Source organism: Herpailurus yagouaroundi, unplaced genomic scaffold, assembly GCF_014898765.1.
Source record: "Herpailurus yagouaroundi ecotype Mexico unplaced genomic scaffold, PumYag 191, whole genome shotgun sequence".
Lineage (NCBI taxonomy): Eukaryota > Metazoa > Chordata > Mammalia > Carnivora > Felidae > Herpailurus > Herpailurus yagouaroundi.
The window spans coordinates 4,553,592-4,574,418 of NW_024412422.1; the positions used below are offsets into that span (position 1 = coordinate 4,553,592).

At 41.7% G+C, this 20,827-nt stretch overlaps 1 protein-coding gene across 11 annotated transcripts in view; it reads left to right on the forward strand.

Annotated features, from left to right (window-relative positions):
• CIT (citron rho-interacting serine/threonine kinase) overlaps positions 1-20,827 on the forward strand; it is a 164,661-nt gene that overhangs the window by 31,375 nt on the left and 112,459 nt on the right. For all 11 annotated transcript variants that reach the window (XM_040443725.1, XM_040443729.1, XM_040443730.1 and 8 more), the window contains exons 7-9: positions 1,053-1,146; positions 7,036-7,239; positions 9,532-9,685. In XM_040443725.1, coding sequence (XP_040299659.1) covers positions 1,053-1,146; positions 7,036-7,239; positions 9,532-9,685 — 452 coding nt within the window. The remainder of the gene's footprint in view (positions 1-1,052; positions 1,147-7,035; positions 7,240-9,531; positions 9,686-20,827) is intronic.

Here is a 20,827-nt window from a genome sequence, read left to right on the forward strand (position 1 = left end):
TTTTTTTTCAACGTTTATTTATTTTTGGGACAGAGAGAGACAGAGCATGAACGGGGGAGGAGCAGAGAGAGAGGGAGACACAGAATCGGAAACAGGCTCCAGGCTCTGCGCCATCAGCCCAGAGCCTGACGCGGGGCTCGAACTCACGGACCGTGAGATCGTGACCTGGCTGAAGTCGGACGCTTAACCGACTGCGCCACCCAGGCGCCCCTGGACACCCCCAAATTTTAACCAGTCCTAACTGTAAATGGCTGAAGGTATATTTTCCAAAATGGCAGACCTTTCAGCTTACTCATTCAGCAGTGAAATAGATCTATAATTATAACGTTCTCAAGTTTGCTAATAAGATCTGTTAATGTAGCTGATAAGACTGAGAACTCTTGCGTGGGTTCTTCAGGTTACATGGTAGAAGAACTGAATTTGATTTGCAGAAGGAACTGGCATACCATGTAGGGGCAGAAGCCCATGGAGTTGTACTTCTGACCTTATAGAATTAGTTAGTAATTCACACAGGTGTTCCACCCTCTGTTGAAAAATGTTTTTTTGCATCCTTGCTCGTGTGACGTTTTATGTACCTCTGAGAATGTTGTGGGAATGGAACCACAGTTAGGCCAGGAGTCATGAGACCTCGAATAGAATCTCAGGTTTTTCCATTGACTTAGCTACATGACCTTAGGCAAATCCCCTGTTGCTTTCATAATGTAAAATGTGTGTCTCTAGGAGAAATAATCCATCTAATAACTTAGATTTGTTCCTTTCTCCTCCCTTCCTTTCTCCCTCCTGCTCTTTTCTATTTCTATCTCCTTCCCTTTCTCCTCCTCTTCCTTCTCATCCTCCTCCTCCTCCTCCTCCTTTTCCTTCTTCTCCTTCTTTTTCTTACTTAAATTTGTTTTGCAGAATGTTTTGCTTATTATTTATATCTATCAATCAGGAGGTATGTATAGCAGGACATAGACCTTGAGATTCTTGGCTGAATTGATATCCTAGGTTAATAGTTGCTTGCTGATTGGCATGGAGAAGACAATACTAATTTGTGACCCTGATTTTCTTAGAGACGTCAAGCCTGAGAACATACTCATTGACCGAATAGGACACATCAAGCTTGTGGATTTTGGATCAGCGGCTAAAATGAGCTCGAATAAGATGGTAACAAAATGGAGCAAGATAGCTTAATAGAGATTATGCTACAAAGTGTTCTGTGGTCCTTGTAAGTTTGGAAAATATGGGAAAACTTTGAGCGACATTTTGGAATCTTCATCTGCCAATATATGGCAGGATTTCTCCATGGGTGGGGATAGGGGGATAGGAGCTGTTTCCCAGACTTACTTGATCTTGGCACCCTTTTATGTATAACATCTGTTAATACCCTACAAAACATTTTTAGGAACATCCTTAATAGTTTGGTTAAAAAGGGAAAATGCTTATTTTGTTTTTCTTTTCATTTTCCTTATTATAGATTGCCTTCTATCATCTTCTTTATCTCAAATTTCTATTTCCTATGCAGCAAAATTGAAATAAATCACTGGCACATTTAAACAAATATCCTTAAGCATTAAGAACCTACTGCTGAAAATGTATTTCCATGTCCTGGATATTTGGTAAAAATTACGCTGTATTCCGCCTGCTAAATAGGAAGGCAAGAGGGTATCTGCTGAGACCAAGAGCAAGAATACTTTAGAAAAAGATGACAAAGTAAAAAAATATATATAAATTAAAAAAAATCTAATAAAGTTGGTATATTCTAAAGTGTGAATTTTCATGGCAACTATGCAAAAAAATGGTAGGTCTACGAGAAAATCAACTTAGACTTTAAGACTTATTTTGCAAAGGAGTCATTTGGTGACCTGGACAAAATTCTTAGGAATTTGGCATTTGATTCTTTCTCAGTAAAATGCTGATTCTAGTTAAAATGCACAAATTCAGAGGTTAGGGAGGTTATTCTTTAAAATGCCCCCTTTCCCTCCAGCCTCTAAGAGTTAAGTCCTTATGAAGGGAAATATGTAAAATTGCCTTTTTTGCTCAAGTTCCTTGGAAGAAAGATGGGTATTGTTAGGTTGATATTAGGAAAAGGCTTGGGGTTATGTTAACTCTTTGCACTCCAGGGGCTGGCCACCCTGTTCTGCAGACCTGAGGATTACTTGAGATAATTTGCTTGGTGTTCAGATCCTTGGAGAAACAGTCTCCCTATGTGCTGGTTCCCCTCCTCCCAAATTATGTTCTTGTAATTGATTCTACTTGATCATTACAATGAGAATTAGGTTATAGGATCAAAGCATTTTATGTTTTAAAAATTATGTGCAATTCAGAAACAGGTATGAAAACTTAAGTTTTGAATTTACTGGAATAAAGCAGAGGAAAAAAAGTAATGCGAAGTTTTATCATCTAGGATTGAAAAACTTGTACATTGCATGAGTGACTGTAATGAACTCATGCATCTAGAAATAAACTGAAACATAGGTACATAGTCTAATAATTGAAGCATAGGTACATGGTCAACACCACTGACATTTTGCTCTGGGTAATTCTTTGTTGCCGGGGGCTATCCTGTGTATTCTAGGATATTTAGCTACATATCTACTAGATGCTGGTAACATCCTCCCCTCCAGTTGTGAAAACCAGAAATCTCTCCAGACATTGCTCAGTGTTTCTTGGGGACAAAATCACCCCTGGTTGAGAACCATTGCAAGTCAGTTGAGAAACATCAGAAAGCTTATTAATGAGAGCCAGCACTACGTGCTTGCAATAAGAAAATCTACTTGGAAAACTAGATTGTGGTCCAAAGTCAATACTTGGTAAATAAATGGGAATAAAGTAAGGCCTGATCTGTGCATCTGGAATCACTTTCTTCAGAGCCCTTGATGGAGAGACTGGACTTTACTTCATTTCAGATTTCTGGTTTTTAGGGCTTCAGACTACCCTTTTCAGTTCTTCTAATTGGAACAACCTTCACTTCCGGGGAGCCCTCCAGGGTCACTCAGGTTTATTTGCAGCTCAGTGCTCAATCCCTGATTAGTCTGGTGAAGGAAAGACGGCACTCAGTCCAACACATGAGAACAGTCATCTCCTCTTCTCTTGGAGAAAGAGTCTCCTCTCCAGAACTTTGTACTTTTAGGGCTAGAATGTGACAAGCACGTAGGAGGGAATTTTTAGCATTGTTTTCAGTGCAAAGGCCCTTTAATTATGGAAGACCAATAATCTACAATCTAGGTGAAGTCGAGTATGGATATAGAATTATACTTTTTTAAAATATATTTTGTATTTTTGGTGGGTTAAGCACATGTTTCCTTTAAGTAGAATGTTTCCTAGGTGAAAAGGGGGTTCAGAATATTTTTTGTACTCAAAATATACCATATATAATCTACATTTACTGAAATTTATATATGTTACTCACCCAAAATCAATTAATCCTTTCCCTACTGCTCACAAATATTATCTATGAATTTTAGGTATTTGTGACTCTTAGATCTATAGGGTTTTCCATCTTCCATTGTCATTATTCCAAGCCGCTTAGTCAGAATGTTACTTTGGAGTATTCTCCTTACTAACATGGGGCCATACTGCCTAGAGGTTTGGCTGTTGAACTGAGATATGCCTTTGACCTGCGGTGTGACTTTGGTCACCCACCTTACCTTATTAGAATCTCAAAGAGTCACAAATAGTGAACGCTTCCAACCTGTCTCTTTCAGCTCTCACACAAACATTTGTAAGGAGATTGCAAACAAAGAGCAGTATAGCATGTTAAGTGTTAATCAGCCTCATTTAGTGGTTGGACACTCATAGGAGATAGACTTTTTTGAGATTTATGTAGGAGTGAAAAGCTTTTATTCCTTTTCCCCAAGAGGAACAACATAGTGAGATACGCCCCCCATCCCCCCTCCTTCTGCAGGCGGATGTTTCTGCCCTGGGCAGCTACATGGGGAAAGTTAGGTTGAAATAGTTTTTTAAAAAGACTTTTTTTTAATGTTTATTTATTCTTTGAGAGAGAACACGAGCAGGGGAGGGGCAGAGGGAGACAGAATCCGGAGCAGGCTCCAGGCTCTGAGCTGTCAGCACAGAGCCTGACACAGGACTTGAACTCACGAACTGTGAGATCATGACCTGAGCCGAAGTCAGATGCTTAACCTACTGAGCCACCCAGGCGCCCTGAAATAGTTTTATGTTTAATAAGCATTTTAGGGGAAGAGGATTGGGAGGAGGCAGATGGTGGTTTTCTTACTTCTCATCTGCTTTCTGCTTGTAAAGGAATCTAAGTTAATCTACCCCCTTTTTTTTCTTGCCTTAACCTCTCTATTTCCTGAAATACAACTCAGTTTTCTGTCTCCTAGTCATTTTCTTATTGTCTCCTGCTGAATTGGTGTATTTTCTTCCTTATCAATACAGTGAAAATTAACTAGTTAATTATCAGATGGTGTCCTGTCAGGCAGGCTGGCCCACAGTACATGGCTCCACTTTTAATATCTCACCCAGATTAGCTGGCTGTGAATTGCCACCAGAAGAGAGTGAAACCATCTTGCAAAATCCTTGTCAGGATGGTGGTATTACGTGTTAAATGGGTTTAATGTGCTTGGAGGTCGGTAGCTAATGGAAATTTAACAGTCATTAAATTGTCATTAAACGCCTTTGTTAATTACTATTAAGTACTTAATATACTTTATGTCAGAGATGTCCATAAGGGAAGCTAGGGATATTTTCCTTAAAATTTTGAAAATTATAAAGTGATTAGACGTAAATGTGTATAATCACATATCTGTTAGAGGGCAGTAGTTAGGGAGTTACCTGACGCTCTTGGATAAGTCTAATCATGAGTTTGAAAATGAGGCATTGGTGACTTATGCCCTTTGCTGGGTCATGCTGATAACGTGCCCCAGTCCAATTCCTTTCGACTCTTTGGTTGTGAACAAGTGACCAATCCCCGTGCGCTGCAAACAAGGAGAACTGAATATTTCCAAACAATCTAGTGTGATAATAAAATAAAACCCAGCAAGTGCAAGCAGTGCATGTTTGAGGATTGCATATTAATGGTTCTGCAAGGTAATTAGGCATAAAGGGTAAGCGTTTAATCAGTGATGACATTGCAGTTTTTCTCCTCTTGTTTTCATATTTAAAAAATACTTTTATTTCTCATTGTCAGTATTGAGGGTTTTTATTAAAACCCTGTAGTTTAATCTGAATCCTGTGCTGAGCTCATTAACATTTACATACACATTAAAAGATAGATAGAAGTCTTCACCTGTTGGGATGAGCACTGGGTGTTGTATGGAAACCAATTTGACAATAAATTTCATATAAAAAAAATAGAAGTCTTAGCTCAGGCTCCCCAGCATCGAGGCTTCCTCTTGACTTAAGCTACTTTCAATTCCTCAAGTGTAAGGTACCCTGTCTTAGACCGGATGTGGTATCCTTTCTCCCCACTTTTGTCTATCAACAATGGCCTTTGGTTTTCTTGGGCGGTATGACTGTCCAGCTTTCCCAGTGGGTACTCGCAGTGGAGATTCTTTTTTTTTTTTTTTTTTTAATATTTTATTTTTTTTTTTTAATGTAATCTCTACACCCAGTGTGGGGCTCAAACTCACAACTCCGAGGTCAAGATTTGCATGTTCCGTTGACTGGGCCAGGCAGGCGTCCTCCCAGTGGAAATTCTGTTGCCCAAAGCAACAGATGACTGGTGTAAAGAATAACAGCATCGCACTGCTGTCTGGATTTAGGGTTTGGAAAACCTATGGTGGGCTTGAGAAAAGGGGTAAAAAGAGAAGGAGTAGGGAGAGTGGGTCTGTTTCCTATAATCGTGGGTCTTTGGGGCAGAGGAATGGACAAGATTAAAGTTATGAGCTGGAAGAGCTTGGGTGTCTGTCCCTAGAGAAGGGGACTAAGTTTCTGGTCAAAACAAAGCAAAGCAAATTGCCTTTCTTAATATAAAGCCCAGCCTTAAAGGGGTGTGGCCATACCTACAAAATATCTAAGGTCACTCAGGGGCACTCGACATCCTTTAATAGGGAGAAAGTTCGTTTCTGCCCATGTAACTGCTGATGTGAGAGAAACCTCTTTAAAGGCAGGGCTATTGGACGGCGGTAGGATTATTGGTCAACACAGTATATGACTAACATCAGGCCCTTTCTGTGTTGATAGGGAAGAAGTCAGAGAGGTGATCCTTAGCCTTCAAATTTCATGGCTCAGTAAGACTTCAAAATAATTTTGAAGGCTGAAAACGTTGCTGACTTCCTCTGTTGTCTAGGAAGGGAAGGGGGTAGGGGGCAGAAAGTCTTTTATCAGGCCTCATTTCAAGAAACAAAGGACATGCAAACACTAAAACAGTCGGAAGGACAAGTTCTCAGAAAAAAGGACAGTTCTTTAAATGGGATATATTTAGCTTTAGAAAAAGACCTACTACATTGTCCTAACCTTTGCGAGGGTTGGGTGCTTGAGTGCCACTGGATTGGAGGGCTGTGGATTTCTGAACAGTGGGGATGCAACCACAGGAACAGGAGTTTGGGGTGAGGGAAATGAACTCATTAACATTGGTCTCTGGTGGAAGATACTTATCCCGTCTTGCCCTGTGGGTGGCTTGAAGTAGGAATGTTGATTCCAAATATTTAAACTTGAGATGCAATGCGTTTGCAATATCGTGTTGCCCCAGCTAGCTGCCAGGTTTTCAATAATGGGTAGATAGATCTTATAGTTTCGTCTTTAGGATTTATTATCATTTTGCTGTTTTCCTAAGTAAGAGAAATCCTGTGTAACATGTATCAGGAAAGACACCTTCCGTTCTTTCCCCAATTCTCATTTGTGTAACCAAAGGGCGTATATCATCAACAACTCTTGCCCTTTTGCCTTTGGATTATATTATGTACTTTTTTTTTTTTTTTAATTAGTAAATCGTTTGCATTTCCTGACAGCGTGCCACTTGACAGAAGGTTTAAGTGCCTGGGAGAATAGTAATCAGTGGCAAATCAGCCTGTGTCTGAAACGTGGCTGTCGGCAATCTATTCGAGAATAATTGAAAGTTTTGCTGTGTTCATTTTGCTTATGGGTTTCCAGGTGAACGCAAAACTCCCGATTGGGACCCCAGATTACATGGCCCCTGAAGTGTTGACTGTGATGAATGGGGACGGAAAAGGCGTCTATAGTCTGGATTGTGACTGGTGGTCAGTGGGAGTTATTGCTTATGAGATGGTTTATGGAAGATCCCCATTCACTGAGGGAACGTCAGCCAGAACCTTCAATAACATCATGAATTTCCAGGTAAAGAGCCATTAGTAGATTTTGAAGTAATATTGAGAACTGTCATTTAAAAATGTACAAGTGAACCTTTGTAATGTAAATCAGTAGTGCTGGATAATAACAACAGCAAATACTTATAAAGCACTTTGTGCTAAAAGCTGTCCTAAGCGCTTTAGTGATTGTATTTTATTGACTCTCAGCTGCCAGTCATTGTAAGCCTATGCCATTATTTTAGGTAACGTTAAAAAAGAAAAACTGTTGCCAATTAATCTGTGATATTTCATTGGTTATAAAATGCATTTTTATTTCAGTGCTGTTAAGGGAATAACTGAGTCCTAGACTTTATGAAATAGGGTTCACTGGGGCGCCTGGGTGGCTCAGTCGGTTGAGCGTCCGACTTCGGCTCAGGTCATGATCTCACGGTCCGTGGGTTTGAGCCCCGCATCGGGCTCTGTGCTGACCGCTCAGAGCCTGGAGCCTGTTTCAGATTCTGTGTCTCCCTCTCTCTCTCTGCCCCTTCCCTGCTCATGCTCTGTCTCTCTCTGTCTCAAAAATAAATAAACATTAAAAAAAAAAATAGGGGGGCGCCTGGGTGGCGCAGTCGGTTAAGCGTCTGACTTCAGCCAGGTCACGATCTCGCGGTCTGGGAGTTCGAGCCCTGCATCAGGCTCTGGGCTGATGGCGCAGAGCCTGGAGCCTGTTTCTGATTCTGTGTCTCCCTCTCTCTCTGCCCCTCCCCCGTTCATGCTCTGTCTCTCTCTGTCCCAAAAATAAATAAACGTTGAAAAAAAAAAAATAGGGTTCATTAACTTGGCTAATCCTCAAACAATGGAAGAGGTAGATACTACTTCCATTTTACAGATGAGGAAACCAAAGCACACAATGGTTAAGCAAGACCATCTTGCCTAGAATAACACAGTCAGTCTGGCTTGGAAGTCCATGCTCTTGATGCTATGCTATGCTGTTTCTCGGTATGACTGTCGAATATGGCAGGAAAATTGAAATGGGGGCAGAAATTAGAAATACAGGAATGTATATGAAGTAGAATTACAACTATTTTCTAATAAGTGTATATTCTAGTAGATTAAGCCCATTTCTCTTAAAAATTTTTTGTTTATTTTTGAGAGAGAGAGAGAGAGAGAGAGAGAGAGAGTGTGTGTGAGTGGGGGAGGGGTAGAGGAGAGAAAGGGATACAGAATCTGAAGCAGGCTCCAGGCTCTGAGCTGTCAGCACAGAGCCCGACGCGGGTCTCAAACCCACGAACTGTGAGATTGTGACCTGAGCCGAAGTCGGACGCTTAACCAACTGAGCCACCCAGGTGCCCCCCATTTCTCTTTTTTTTAATGTTTATTTAATATTTTGAGAGAGAGAGAGAATCCTAAGGAGGTTCTACACTGTCAGCACAAAGCCTGACATCTGGCTCAATCTCATGACGGTGAGATCATGACCTGAGCCGAAATCAGGAGTCGGACACCCAGCCGACTGAGTCACCCAGGTGCCCCTATTAAGCTCATTTCTTTAGGATATGATAGATATGTATGTTTTAGTTTCAACTGAAAGGAAGAAGAGACATTTCAGTTTTTTTCTAACTCACCCAACTTCATCTTTCTGGAATGCTTAATGTGTATTTTCATATTGTATAATACATATTTTATATGCTTAATACATATATATATATATTACTTGTTATTCTTGAGTCTCCTCTTGAGTTCAGGTTTTCCCTTAGATGATTCTTGGGGCCAATTTATTTCCTTCATTTCAGTTCATTCGTTCAGTAATGAGAGAATGGCACCAGGCACGGTTAGGTACCAGGTTTACAGTGTTGAGAGAGCAGAAGGCTCTCTCTGCCTTCTTTCCCTGTTATTACATGGAAATCACAGTGCACTGTGTTTGTGTAGAAGTAGATTACGGGGCGGGGGGGGGGGGGGGGAGCTGGGCAGTGATCTGGTGGAAGAGGGGTGCGGGCTGGGGAGGGCGTTCTAGGCAGAGAGAACAGCATGATTTGTTCAGGAAGCTTTAAATAGCTCATCATTGTTGGACAGCAAAGAGTGAGATGGGGAGTGTAGCTACATGAGACAAGAGAGAGGACCGAGGTCAAATCATGAAGGATATTGAACTCTTGCAAAGGAACTAGGCCTATTGATGTGAACAAGCCATTTATTTTGGGAACATGCCTTTGGTCCAAAGTTAAGAGGGCACAAAACTTCCTTCTTTTAACAAAAAGAAACTTGCATATATGAGAAATACTTTTTTGGGGGGACATGAGAAACTGAGTTTGCTAAGGAAATAATAATTATTATTTTTTTGGAATAGCGGTTTTTGAAGTTTCCAGAGGATCCAAAAGTTAGCAGCGAATTACTTGATCTGATTCAGAGTTTGTTGTGTGGCCAGAAAGAGAGACTGAAGTTTGAAGGCCTTTGCTGCCACCCTTTCTTCTCCAAAATCGACTGGAATAACATTCGTAACTGTGAGTAGGGCTGCGGTCCTTCCTTTCTGGTGTTCAGATTAAGTGTAAACACTTAAGAATGTTCTGAAATTATTCTGGCCTGCAGAAGGTGGTATAAATTATATAAATAAGGGCCTCAATTATCTCCAGGGATAGAAAGGGCTAATGATGTAGCTGTCTGTAAGTGGTAATTCTTCTTTAAAATTGTTTGCACAGAATGGGGTCATTTATCAAACTCTATGCTTAAGTGGCCTTCACATCATCTCTCAGTAAGTTAGAGGAACAGACTAATGGAGTTCAAGGGTTGCCGGTTGGTTTGACAGAGTTTCTTCTAAGAGGAAAAGTGGACGTATGTATTTCCTTCACAGATTGGGAAAAAAGACTCAAAAATGAGGCAAAGTGCCAGGTTGCTCTGCAAATGGCCAAGCCTGCACGAAACCCATAAATGCCTCCCTGTGTTCGTGTTTTCCTCAGGAACATTTTGTCTTTGCTCACAAGCCTGTAAAATCTGTAACATAGACACACACAGCAGATTCATTCATACATACATCACTTTGGAATCAATTAGTGCAAATGAAATTCATTAAAAACAGAGATTTGATTTATTATTGACAAAACCAAAATGCTTGGGCTTTTACAAATTGGTGATTTTGGGGAACACATGGGTGGCTCAGCCGATTGAGCGTCCAACTTCAGCTCAGGTCATTATCTCACAGTTGGTGAGTTTGGGCCCTGCATCGGCCTCTCTGCTGTCAGTACAGAGCCTTCTCTGGATCCTCTGTCCAGACCCCCGACCCCCCCTCCCCCCGACCCCAACACACACACAACCGCATCCCTCTCCCACTTGTGCACGCACTCTCTCTCTCAAAAATAAATAAACTTAAAAAAAAAATTGATTTTTTAAAAACATTTTTTATTTTTGGATGTGTTGATTGAATGTGCCAATGATTAGCATAGATTAGGGCCGGTAGGAAAGCAGTGGGTCTGAGTGGGTTGTTTTTGTTTTTTTTAATTTTTAAAAAATATTTATTTATTTTTGAGAGAGAGAGCACGAGCAGGAGAGGGTCAGAGAGAGTTGGAGACACAATCCAAAGCAGGTTCTGGGCTCTGAGCTGCAGCACAGAGCCCGATGCCGGGCTCAAACCCATGGACCGTGAGATCATGACTTGAGCCAAAGTCAGACGCTCATCCCACTGAGCCACCCAGGTGACCCTGTTTGAGTGTTTTATCTTTGGTGATGAGGGGAGGTGGGGAGTGGAATCCATTTCTAGGTGTCAAAACCAGACTTCTAGTTCGAGCCATGTTGTAATCCTAATATATGATGAGTTGGGTTAAGATCCCAGTGTTTTCCAGTTGAAAGCCATTTTGATGGTTTCTCTAACCTGCCCAAATGTTTTTTGTTTTTTTTTTTTTCAACGTTTATTTATTTTTGGGACAGAGAGAGACAGAGCATGAACGGGGGAGGGGCAGAGAGAGAGGGAGACACAGAATCGGAAATAGGCTCCAGGCTCTGAGCCATCAGCCCAGAGCCCGACGCGGGGCTCGAACTCGCGGACCGCGAGATCGTGACCTGGCTGAAGTCGGACGCTTAACCGACTGCGCCACCCAGGCGCCCCTCCCCAAATGTTTAAGTAGGCTACATTTTTATAAATCTGCCTTAGCAAATTTATTTTTCTTCTGGGAGCCACATTGCTTAATTTTTCTAATCTTCAGGCATCAATCCCCAAATCTTCCAAGGTTCAGGGCTTTTAATCAATAGTATATTTTCAGGCTATTTTCTTTTTTGCTTTTAGAAAGATTTGATATAGTTTTCTTTAGATGCTGTTCAAATAGTCTTTTCTTACCTTGCCTTTTTATCTCTGTAATCTTATTTTTTTTTTGATGGTTATCCATTTATTTTTGAGAGAGAGACAGAGACAGAGAGAGAATATCCCAAGCAGGTTCCGTGCTGCTAGCGCAGATCCTGATGTGGGGCTCAATCTCACGAACCGTGAGATCATGACCTGAGCAGAAATCAAGAGTCAGATGCTGAACAGACTGAGTCACCCAGGCACCCCGTCCGTCCGTCCTTCCTTCCTTCCTTCCTTCCTTCCTTCCTTCCTTCCTTCCTTCCTTCCTTCCTTCCAGACTGAGTGATATTCTCTCGTGTGTGTGTGTATACATACTACAAATTCTTTATCCATTCATCCGTTGATAGACACTTAGATTGTTTCCATATCTTGTCTATTGTGAATAATGCTGCCATGAACGGGAGAGCACAGATCTTTCTTCGAGGTACTGATTGCATTTTCTTTGGGTGTTCGACTAGAAGAGGGATTGCTGGATCATACGGTAGTTCTATTTTAGTTTTTGAGCAACCTCTGTACTGTTGTCCTTAGTGGCTGTAACAATTAACCTTCTTACCAACAGTGTGTAAGAATTCCCTTTTCTCCACATCCTCACCAACTCTTGTTATCTTGGCTTTTTGATCACAGTCATCTTAATAGGTGTGAAGCAGTATCTCATTGTGGTTTTGATTTGCATTTCCCTGACGATTAGTGATGTTGAGCACCTTTTCATATACATATTGGCCATCTATATGTCTTCTTTTTATTTTTTTCAAATTTTATTTAAATTTTAGTTGATGTATAGTATAATACTAGATTCAGGAGTAGAACTCAGTGATTCATCACTTACAACCCAGTGCTCATTGTTACAAGTGCCCTCCTTTGTACCCACCACCCATCTAACCCATCCCCCACCCACCTCCCTCCATCAACCCTGTGTTCTCCATTGTTAAGAGTCTCTTGTGGTTTGTTTCCCTTTCTTCTCTTCTCACCCCCTTTCCATATGTTCATCTGTTTTGTTTCTTAAATTCCACATATGAGTGAAATCATATGGTATTTGTCTTTTCTCTGACTTATTTCGCTTAGCATAATACACTCTAGCTCCATCCACGTTGTTGCAAATGGGAAGATTTCATTCTTTTGATGGCTGAGTAATATTCCTGTGTGTGTGTGTGTCTGTGTGTGTGTGTATCTACCACTTCTTTATCCATTTATCAGTCGATAGACATTTGGGCTCTTTCCATAATTTGACTATTGTTGATAATGCTACTATAAACATTGGAGTACATGTACCCCTTTGAATCAGTATTTTTATATCCTTTGGGTAAATACCTAGTAGTGCAATTGCTAGATCGTAGGGTAGTTCTATTTTTAACTTCGAGGAACCTCCATACTGTTTTCCAGAATGGCTGCACCAGTTTGCATTTCCATCAACAGTGTAAGGGGGTTTCCCTTTCTCCACATCCTTGCCAACATCTGCTATTTACTGTGTTGTCAATTTTAGCCATTCTGACAGGTGTGAGGTGGTATCTCATTGTGGTTTTGATTTGTTTTTCCCTGATGTGTTTGTCTTCTTTAGAAAAATGTCTTTTCATGTCCTTTGCCCTGAATCTTGATTGTTCAAAATCCTGATGGCTTTTATGGGCTTCTGACTCCCAGTACAGTGGCTCTGGAGTGTCATGAAATATGTTTGCTTTAAAAAAATGTCTTTTAATTTTAATTAACCTTATTTTGGAATAATAATACGTTCATAGAAAACTTGCAAAGACAGTACAGAGAGTTCCCACATACCCTTCTCCTAGCGTCTCCTAATGTTATAACATCTTATATAACGGTGCCACATTTGTCAAAACTAAGATTAATATTTGCACATTGCTATTAATCAAACTTCAAACTTTATTCTGATTTCACTGGTTTCTCCACTCATGTCTCTGTTCCAGGAGTCAGTCCAGGGTGCCATATTGCAGGCACCTGCAGTAGGCACATACTTAGTGTAGCTCAGCCAATGAGGGGCACCTTCATGTCCCCCAAGGATTGGTAGTGCGTTTTCCTGGAGGTTCTGTCGCATCCCTGACAATGCAGAGAGACACGGTATTCACTGAGCTTCTCCTACGAGATTTCCCTGTTAGGGAAGTTCACTAAGTTTCCCTTGCAGAATTTTTTTAAACCAACCTCTGATCCCTGCATATTTGCAATCAACTTGGGGTTGTGTGATTGAAAACATTGCTGGGCTCCATGATCTTTGAGCTACTTTCCAACTAGGTAACTCTAACAGAAATTATGCCTTTGTCCAGTCCCAGTTTTTCCACAAATGCATGTTGAGTGACTTTCATTAAGCAAAACCCTTGAAGCCGAGTTTATGGTTGCTGTTTCAATGCCTTGTGGTTCCAGGGTATTAAATATCTGTACTTTTCACACACAAGATTGTCCCTTGATGAAAGTAACATTAGCCTTTCTGCTGCCTCACCCCTAATTCTTCTTTTTCTTGTTGTAACCAATGAAAGGAAGTACTGCTTAACACAGCAGGTAATAATCTTCTAAAACTCATCATCTCAAGAGGTGGTCCTGGAAGGATATATGAATGTAGTTTAAGAAGGGTCTGGACAAATTTATGAATGACAGAATCGGGAGTGGCTGCTGAGGGGAACTAGGACATGCCTCAGCTTTCACACTGAAGTCAGACGGAACATCTGCGTCCCCCTGGGTCCAGCCTCTTAGGGTTGCTCTGGGCAACAGTACACGAACCAGGAACCTGACCCAGTTCAGGAACCCGTATTCTCTCAGCAAGTCAAAGGATTTGTGATGAGTTACTGCCCCATGAAGGTCCCCAGGTGCCCATTACCCTGATGTTTCATTCCCACCTTCGCGCGATCAGATGTCAGCTTATGTTTTCAGCTGCTTATTATTATCATCATTATTTCAAGGTGGCTTTCCAAGTTCCAATAGGAGACTTCTTAAGTATACTGGCTGCCCTGGACTTTGCAATTCCAGTGATGTTTCCAGTATTGGGCAAGAGTCTGGTGGTACCCAGCCTGATATTTTCTGAGCTTCTGGAATGCTGAGGTCAGAGGGCCTCTCTCATTCATGCCTTCAGGGTTACACCTCCATTTCCTGGCATCATACACTTGCTCCTGTTAGTGGGGAAGTTTTGCTGCCTGCTGTGCTTTTCTAGTCACATCTGTTAAAATATCTTCCTTGCACAGACATAGTGATGTCATTGGAACCGGCATGCTTGTCTCTTTCGTCCAACACCGTTACGTCCTGACGGTGGGGAATGCGAAATGCGAACATGGATTGTGGAAATATCCTGGAACGTCTGTGGCTAATGCTCAGACATTGTCTGTTACTTACGACACAGTCTTCTTCTAAATTATGTTCTTTTCACTATTCTCAGAAAGACCTAGCTCTTGCAAAATGATTGTGAGTTTTCAGGTCCTTACCATTTGTTAGCAGAGGGTACATTTCACTTCCACTGGTAGTGAGTGACTCGGTGGTGTTCCCATGCTGTGTAGGTCTCTTTTTTGTCATTGATGATCATTGTGCACTACCAGGCCCTGAGTGGCCATCATAAAACCACAAATGCACAGTCCTGTGGTTGTTCAATAAACCTGGGGCATGATGGCCTTTGGTTTAAAGGAAAGGGATCTTGTGGCTTTGTGTCATTAGGTGAAATCTTTACATACTGTTCCATGCAGAAATAAGCACCATATAACTCACTGGGCATTTTACTCCAGTCCTTAATATGGTAGGAAGTATTGGTTAAGTAGCCAACTAGCTGTTTAAATACATGACACTGTACGACTTTGAAACAGTTCTGTCAGAGGTAAGGATTATTATGCCCATATTACAGATGTGGACACTATGTTAACTTGTCTCAGGTCACATAGTGAGAGAATCGGGATTTGGATCAAGGTCTGCGTGACTCTAGAGCCCGTGCTCTTTCTACAGAACCAGGCATGCCTTGGCGTAGATCATTGTTGTTAGTAATAGTGTTTGTGGTGATGACAAATAATAAACCATGTCACACTAGGGGTGGTTTAGTCTCTGCATCTATTTAGCACATCTGGAATTCTTGAATCTACAGGATTCGTCATGATGTTGAGTGTCTGCCTTCTTCCTCATTGTGCTAAGCGTAGCTCTGTTGATGGACAAATTTGGATATGGTCCTGCCTTCAGGGAACTTATAGTCTAAGCTTCAGGTCTGCTTACATCTGTTCCTATTAAATTGCTGTAGCCCGAAATCATAGAAAGATTAATGCTTAGTGGGTCACTCATTGGCTTACTGAACCACATGTGCCTGATTTTAAACAAAATATGGACTATGAACTGGTGACCCCTTCCCTACATATGGCATCCTGTTCTTCCTGTTAATCTGTTAACCTCTCCAAGCTTCACGTCTGGCCTGGGAAAGGACAGTATTGGATTCAAGACCCACTTCCAAAATTGGGGTTTATAGTCTTGGGATGAATTGACAAGACCCAACTCTTATTTTCTGGTTATTAGAACAGGGTTTCTCCAGGAACCCTCTTGCACAGTTGGTAGGAATGCAAACTCGTGCAGCCGCTCTGGAAAGCAGTGTGGAGGTTCCTCAAAAAATTAAAAATAGACCTACCCTATGACCCAGCAATAGCACAGCTAGGAATTTACCCAAGGGATACAGGAGTGCTGATGCATAGGGGCACTTGTACCCCAATGTTTATAGCAGCACTTTCAACAATAGCCAAATTATGGAAAGAGCCTAAATGTCCATCAACTGGCGAATGGACAACGAAGATGTGGTTTATATATACAATGGAATACTACTTGGCAATGAGAAAGAATGAAATCTGGCCATTTGTAGCAATGTGGATAGAACTGGAGAGTGTTATGCTAAGTGAAATAAGTCAGGCAGAGAAAGACAGATACCATATGTTTTCACTCATATGTGGATTCTGAGAAACTCAACAGAAGACCAGGGGGGAGGGGAAGAGGGGAAAAAAAAAGTTACAGAGAGGGAAGGAGGCAAACCATAAGAGACTCTTAAATACTGAGAACAAACTGAGGGTTGATGGGGGGTGGGGGAAGGGGAAAGTGGGTGATGGGCATTGAGGAGGGCACCTGTTGGGATGAGCACCGGATGTTGTATGGAAACCAATTTGACAATAAATTTCATTAAAAAAAAACAAAAACCAAAACCCAGGGTTTCTCAGCCTTGGCACTGGTGACACATGGGACCAGATAATTGTGATGGGGCTGTTGTGTGAGTGCAGGATATTCAGCAGCACCCCCTGGCCTTTACTCCCATACGTGCCAGAAGCACCCTCCCCCATGCAGTTTGTGATAACCAAATAGGTCTCCAGACATTGCCCATTGTCCACTGGGGGCCACAGCCGCCCCTGATTGAGAACCGCTGATTTGGAAGGATCGGCCAGGTTTTTACCAGGAGAGAAAATATTGCAGTAATCAGAATCACTCATGACTGCCATTGCTAACAAGCAGTGGAACCGTAGTCCAGACTGTGGTTCACTTGTTGTTGTGTGGAGTGTGGTCTGTGGACCAGCAGCATTGGCATCACCTGGGAGCTTGTTAGAGATGCAGAGACTCAGGCCCCTCTAGATCTGCTGAATCAGAGGCTGCACTTTAATAAGATCCCCAGAAATAAGATTCTTGTGCATATTAGCATTTGCAAAGCCCTGCAAGAGGAGAAAATTCATTCTGTCAGCCTTAGGGTTTCTCGTTCATCTTTGTGGGGTCTTTCATTTTGTCCTCTGGGCCTGGGAGAAGGGAAGACTGCTTTTTGGCTGAGGACTTCCACGGGTGGATGGAACTGCTTAGAAATGCTGGGTTTTAGGCTCTGCTTTTGAGGGATTTAAAGCTTTTTTCTCAGACGGACTTTACAACCTTCCTATCTTTTAATATGGTGGCTTGACTTAATCTCCACCTGCTGATAGCAAATAGGTGGTTGTAAAAAGGCATTTTTGTGCCTTCTACTCCACATCCTCCACCCAGCTTACTATTGTTCCTTTTTTATTAAAAAATTTTTTTTTTAATGTTTAGTTTTGAGAGAGAAAGACAGAGCACAAACAGGGAAGGGGCAGAGAGAGAGAGGGAGACACAGAATCCAAAGCAGGTTCCAGGCTCTGAGCTGTCAGCATAGAACCAAACGCAGGGCTCGAACTCATGAACTGCGAGATCATGACCTGAGCTGAAGTCAGATGCTTAACCGACTGAGCCACCCAGGTGCCCCCCATATTTACTTTTAATTAAAGATGGACTAAATTTTCTTCATTAACTTTTTAGATGTGTATTATATTGCCATGCCGTTTATTAAGCACCTAGTATGTGCCAGGGGCTCTGCAAAGCACATTCTGCATATTATTGTCCCATTTACTTGCTACAGCTCTATGAGATGGGTGGTATGATTAGTCCCACCGTTCAGATGAGGACCTTGAGGCCTGAGGAGATGAAGCCACTTGGCAAAGGTCACAGAGCGAGTAGTTGGCAGAAGTCAAATTCGGGTCTCTCAGACTCCCAAGTTCTCTTTGCTTGTATTTATTTGAAAAAGTTGTATAGTTTGTGGTAAAAAAAAAAAAAAAAAAAAAAAAAATTCAAGTGACACAGAAGTTTAAACAGTGAAAATTGTCTCCTTCTCACTCTGTGCCCATTGCGTCTCCCTAAAGTGAACCACAATTGTCAGCTTCTTATGTAACTTCCCAGAATATTCTGTACTCACGTAAACACCAGTGTGGCCTATACCCTTAACAACATCGCTATACTGTCTCCCAAGAAATCAGGAGTTTTTATTGTCACGTGATTTTCCTGCATCATTGATATAAATGAAGAGATCTTCATAAAACCCCTATTTATCCTTTGAATTGGCCGCTCTGGCATTGATTTATGATGAACAGTGTTCTTTTCTTCACAAATGAAAGCCCCTTATGGGTTTAACATGAATATTTCATTTATTTATTTTAGTGTTCTGCTTTTAGAACAGCATTATCTCAATGGCTTGTGAAGTGTGTGTGTGTGTGTGTGTGTGTGTGTGTGTGTGTGTGTGTTGGTTTGTTTTGGGTCTTTTTCAGGTCTGCTTGTTTTGGGTTCCTACCATTCGAGCAGGTTTCTGTCCATGCTTTGTTTTCAGAGCTAGTTCGAGGAGGTTGGTAGATGTGCTCCTATATTCACCTTGGTTGCCCCTCAAGTGTATCTCCCTGTTGGACAGCCGCCCAGTTGCTTCAGGGGCAGGAGGAAGTGAGGAAGGGGAGCTGGACTGTTTAGGGGATCAGCCTGCGAGAGAGGAGGGTAGAAAGAGGGAGGATGCTATAGTAGTGATGGCAGGAACTCAACTCACTAGACCAGGAGCATGTGGGCACCTGTTTCTCCAACATAAACAAGGAATAATGAAGACATGTAGTCAGTAGCTGTTACAGGCTTATGGGCTATACAGGCAAATATTTATGTCTCTCTTGGGGATTGTTCTGTTTTTAGAAAGTAAGTTATTGATAGGAGAAAATAGGCTAAGAAGAGCTAACTGCTTATAAATTAGGATTATGGGATTTCCCTGCTCTAGTCTGAATTTAGAAGCTACATCCAGAAATGTTAAAAATATGCAGTATTTCACTTTATTCCAAGATAAGTTGAGATGGCTTATTTTAGAGATAATTGCAATATCAAAAGGATAAAAATAAATAAATGTAGGAATCTGGCTGAAAGAAATAGCACAGTAAAGAAATCAAGTCAGAGATAAAGGTAAAAACAAACAAGTTCTGGTCAAGTTGCTGGACAAGGACAGATTTGGGACTCTTAGCCTCCTAGTGGTCAGAACAAAAAGGAAAATGGGAACAGTTACAGTTGACCCTTGAGCAGCATGGGGGTTAGGGGTGCTGACCCCTACATAGTCAAAAAGCTGCATATAACTTAAGACTCCTCCAAAACTTCTTTTGTTTAATGTTTATTTATTTTTGAGAGAGAGAGCGAGAGTGTGAGCAGGGGAGGGTGGAGAGAGAGGGAGACACAGAATCTGAAGCAGGCTCCAGGCTCTGAGCTGCCAGCACAGAGCCTGTCGCCTGGCTTGAACCCACAAACCGGAGATCATGACCTGAGCCAAAGTCCAACGCTTAACTGACTGAGCCACCCCGGTGCCCCTCCCCCAAAACTTCTAATAGCCTACTGTCGGTGAGATGCCTTACTGATGATGTAAATAGTTGAATAACACATATTTTGTAATGTGTATTACATACTATATTCTTACTATATTCTTAAAGTAAGCTGGGGAAAAGAACATGTTATTAAGAAATCATAAGAGAAAATACATTTACAGTACTGTGCTTTATTTATTGAAAAAAATTTGTGTATAAGTAGACCTCTGCAGTTCAAACCTGTGTTGCTCAAGGGTCAACTGTATGAGAGTCTCAGTCCCATGAGAGAAAAATCCAAAATGGTTTTCTCAGAAGAGAGCATTTTCTGGAGAGGATTTTCTGGATACTGAGCCCTGAGGAATTTCATCATTGGCTTCCTCATAAGTGAGACCTCCTTGTGACATGGTAGACCTCACCCCTCCCATACGTGCTCTGGGGATTTCCCTATGACTGCTGCTGCTTCTTTTTTTATTTATGTTTATTTATTTTTGAGAGAGAGAGAGGGAGAGGCAGAGAAAGAGGGAGACAGAGGATCCCAAGCAGGCTCTGCACTGATGGCTCCCCTCTGCGACGCGGGGCTTGAGCCCATAAACTGTGAGATCATGACTTGAGCCGAAATCAAGAGTTGGACGCTCAACTGTCTGAGCCATCCAGGTGTTCCCCTATGACTGCTTCTTATAGTGTCTCTTAGTGCAAGCCGACAGTGCAATGCTAAATTTCAGTTCAGTAAAATCACTTCCAAATGAGGTAAAGTAATGCCTTTCCTGGGAGAAGGCGAGGAATAGGTTTTTTTGGAAAGCCCATAAATTGGAGTCTTCAATCCTTAAATTCTCACCCAAAAACCTTCTACAACCAATCAAACATGGAAATCATTTGGCCAAAGATTCAAAAGTGATATTAAACATCTGGGACTATATTCAGCAGCCAATTTTTGAGTCAATTCTGTGACGCGTGGCGATTGCATTTACGCTCATTTTTCTGAGTGTGAAGTTTGGATAGAACTAAAGAGGGTGGTTGGCAGGAGTCAAAAGAGGTTACAACCAAAGGACAAAGAGTAGGAGGTCCAGGTGGTCCACGACCAAGGGTTTGAAAACGATTTTCAGTGTCTCACCTCATAGAAAATAAATGTGGCCAACCCTGTTGCTCCCTGGTGGTGGAAAGAAAAGGATTATATTCATCTCACAGCACTGGCAGTTTGGGGTCTAAGACCCACCCTTCCTGTT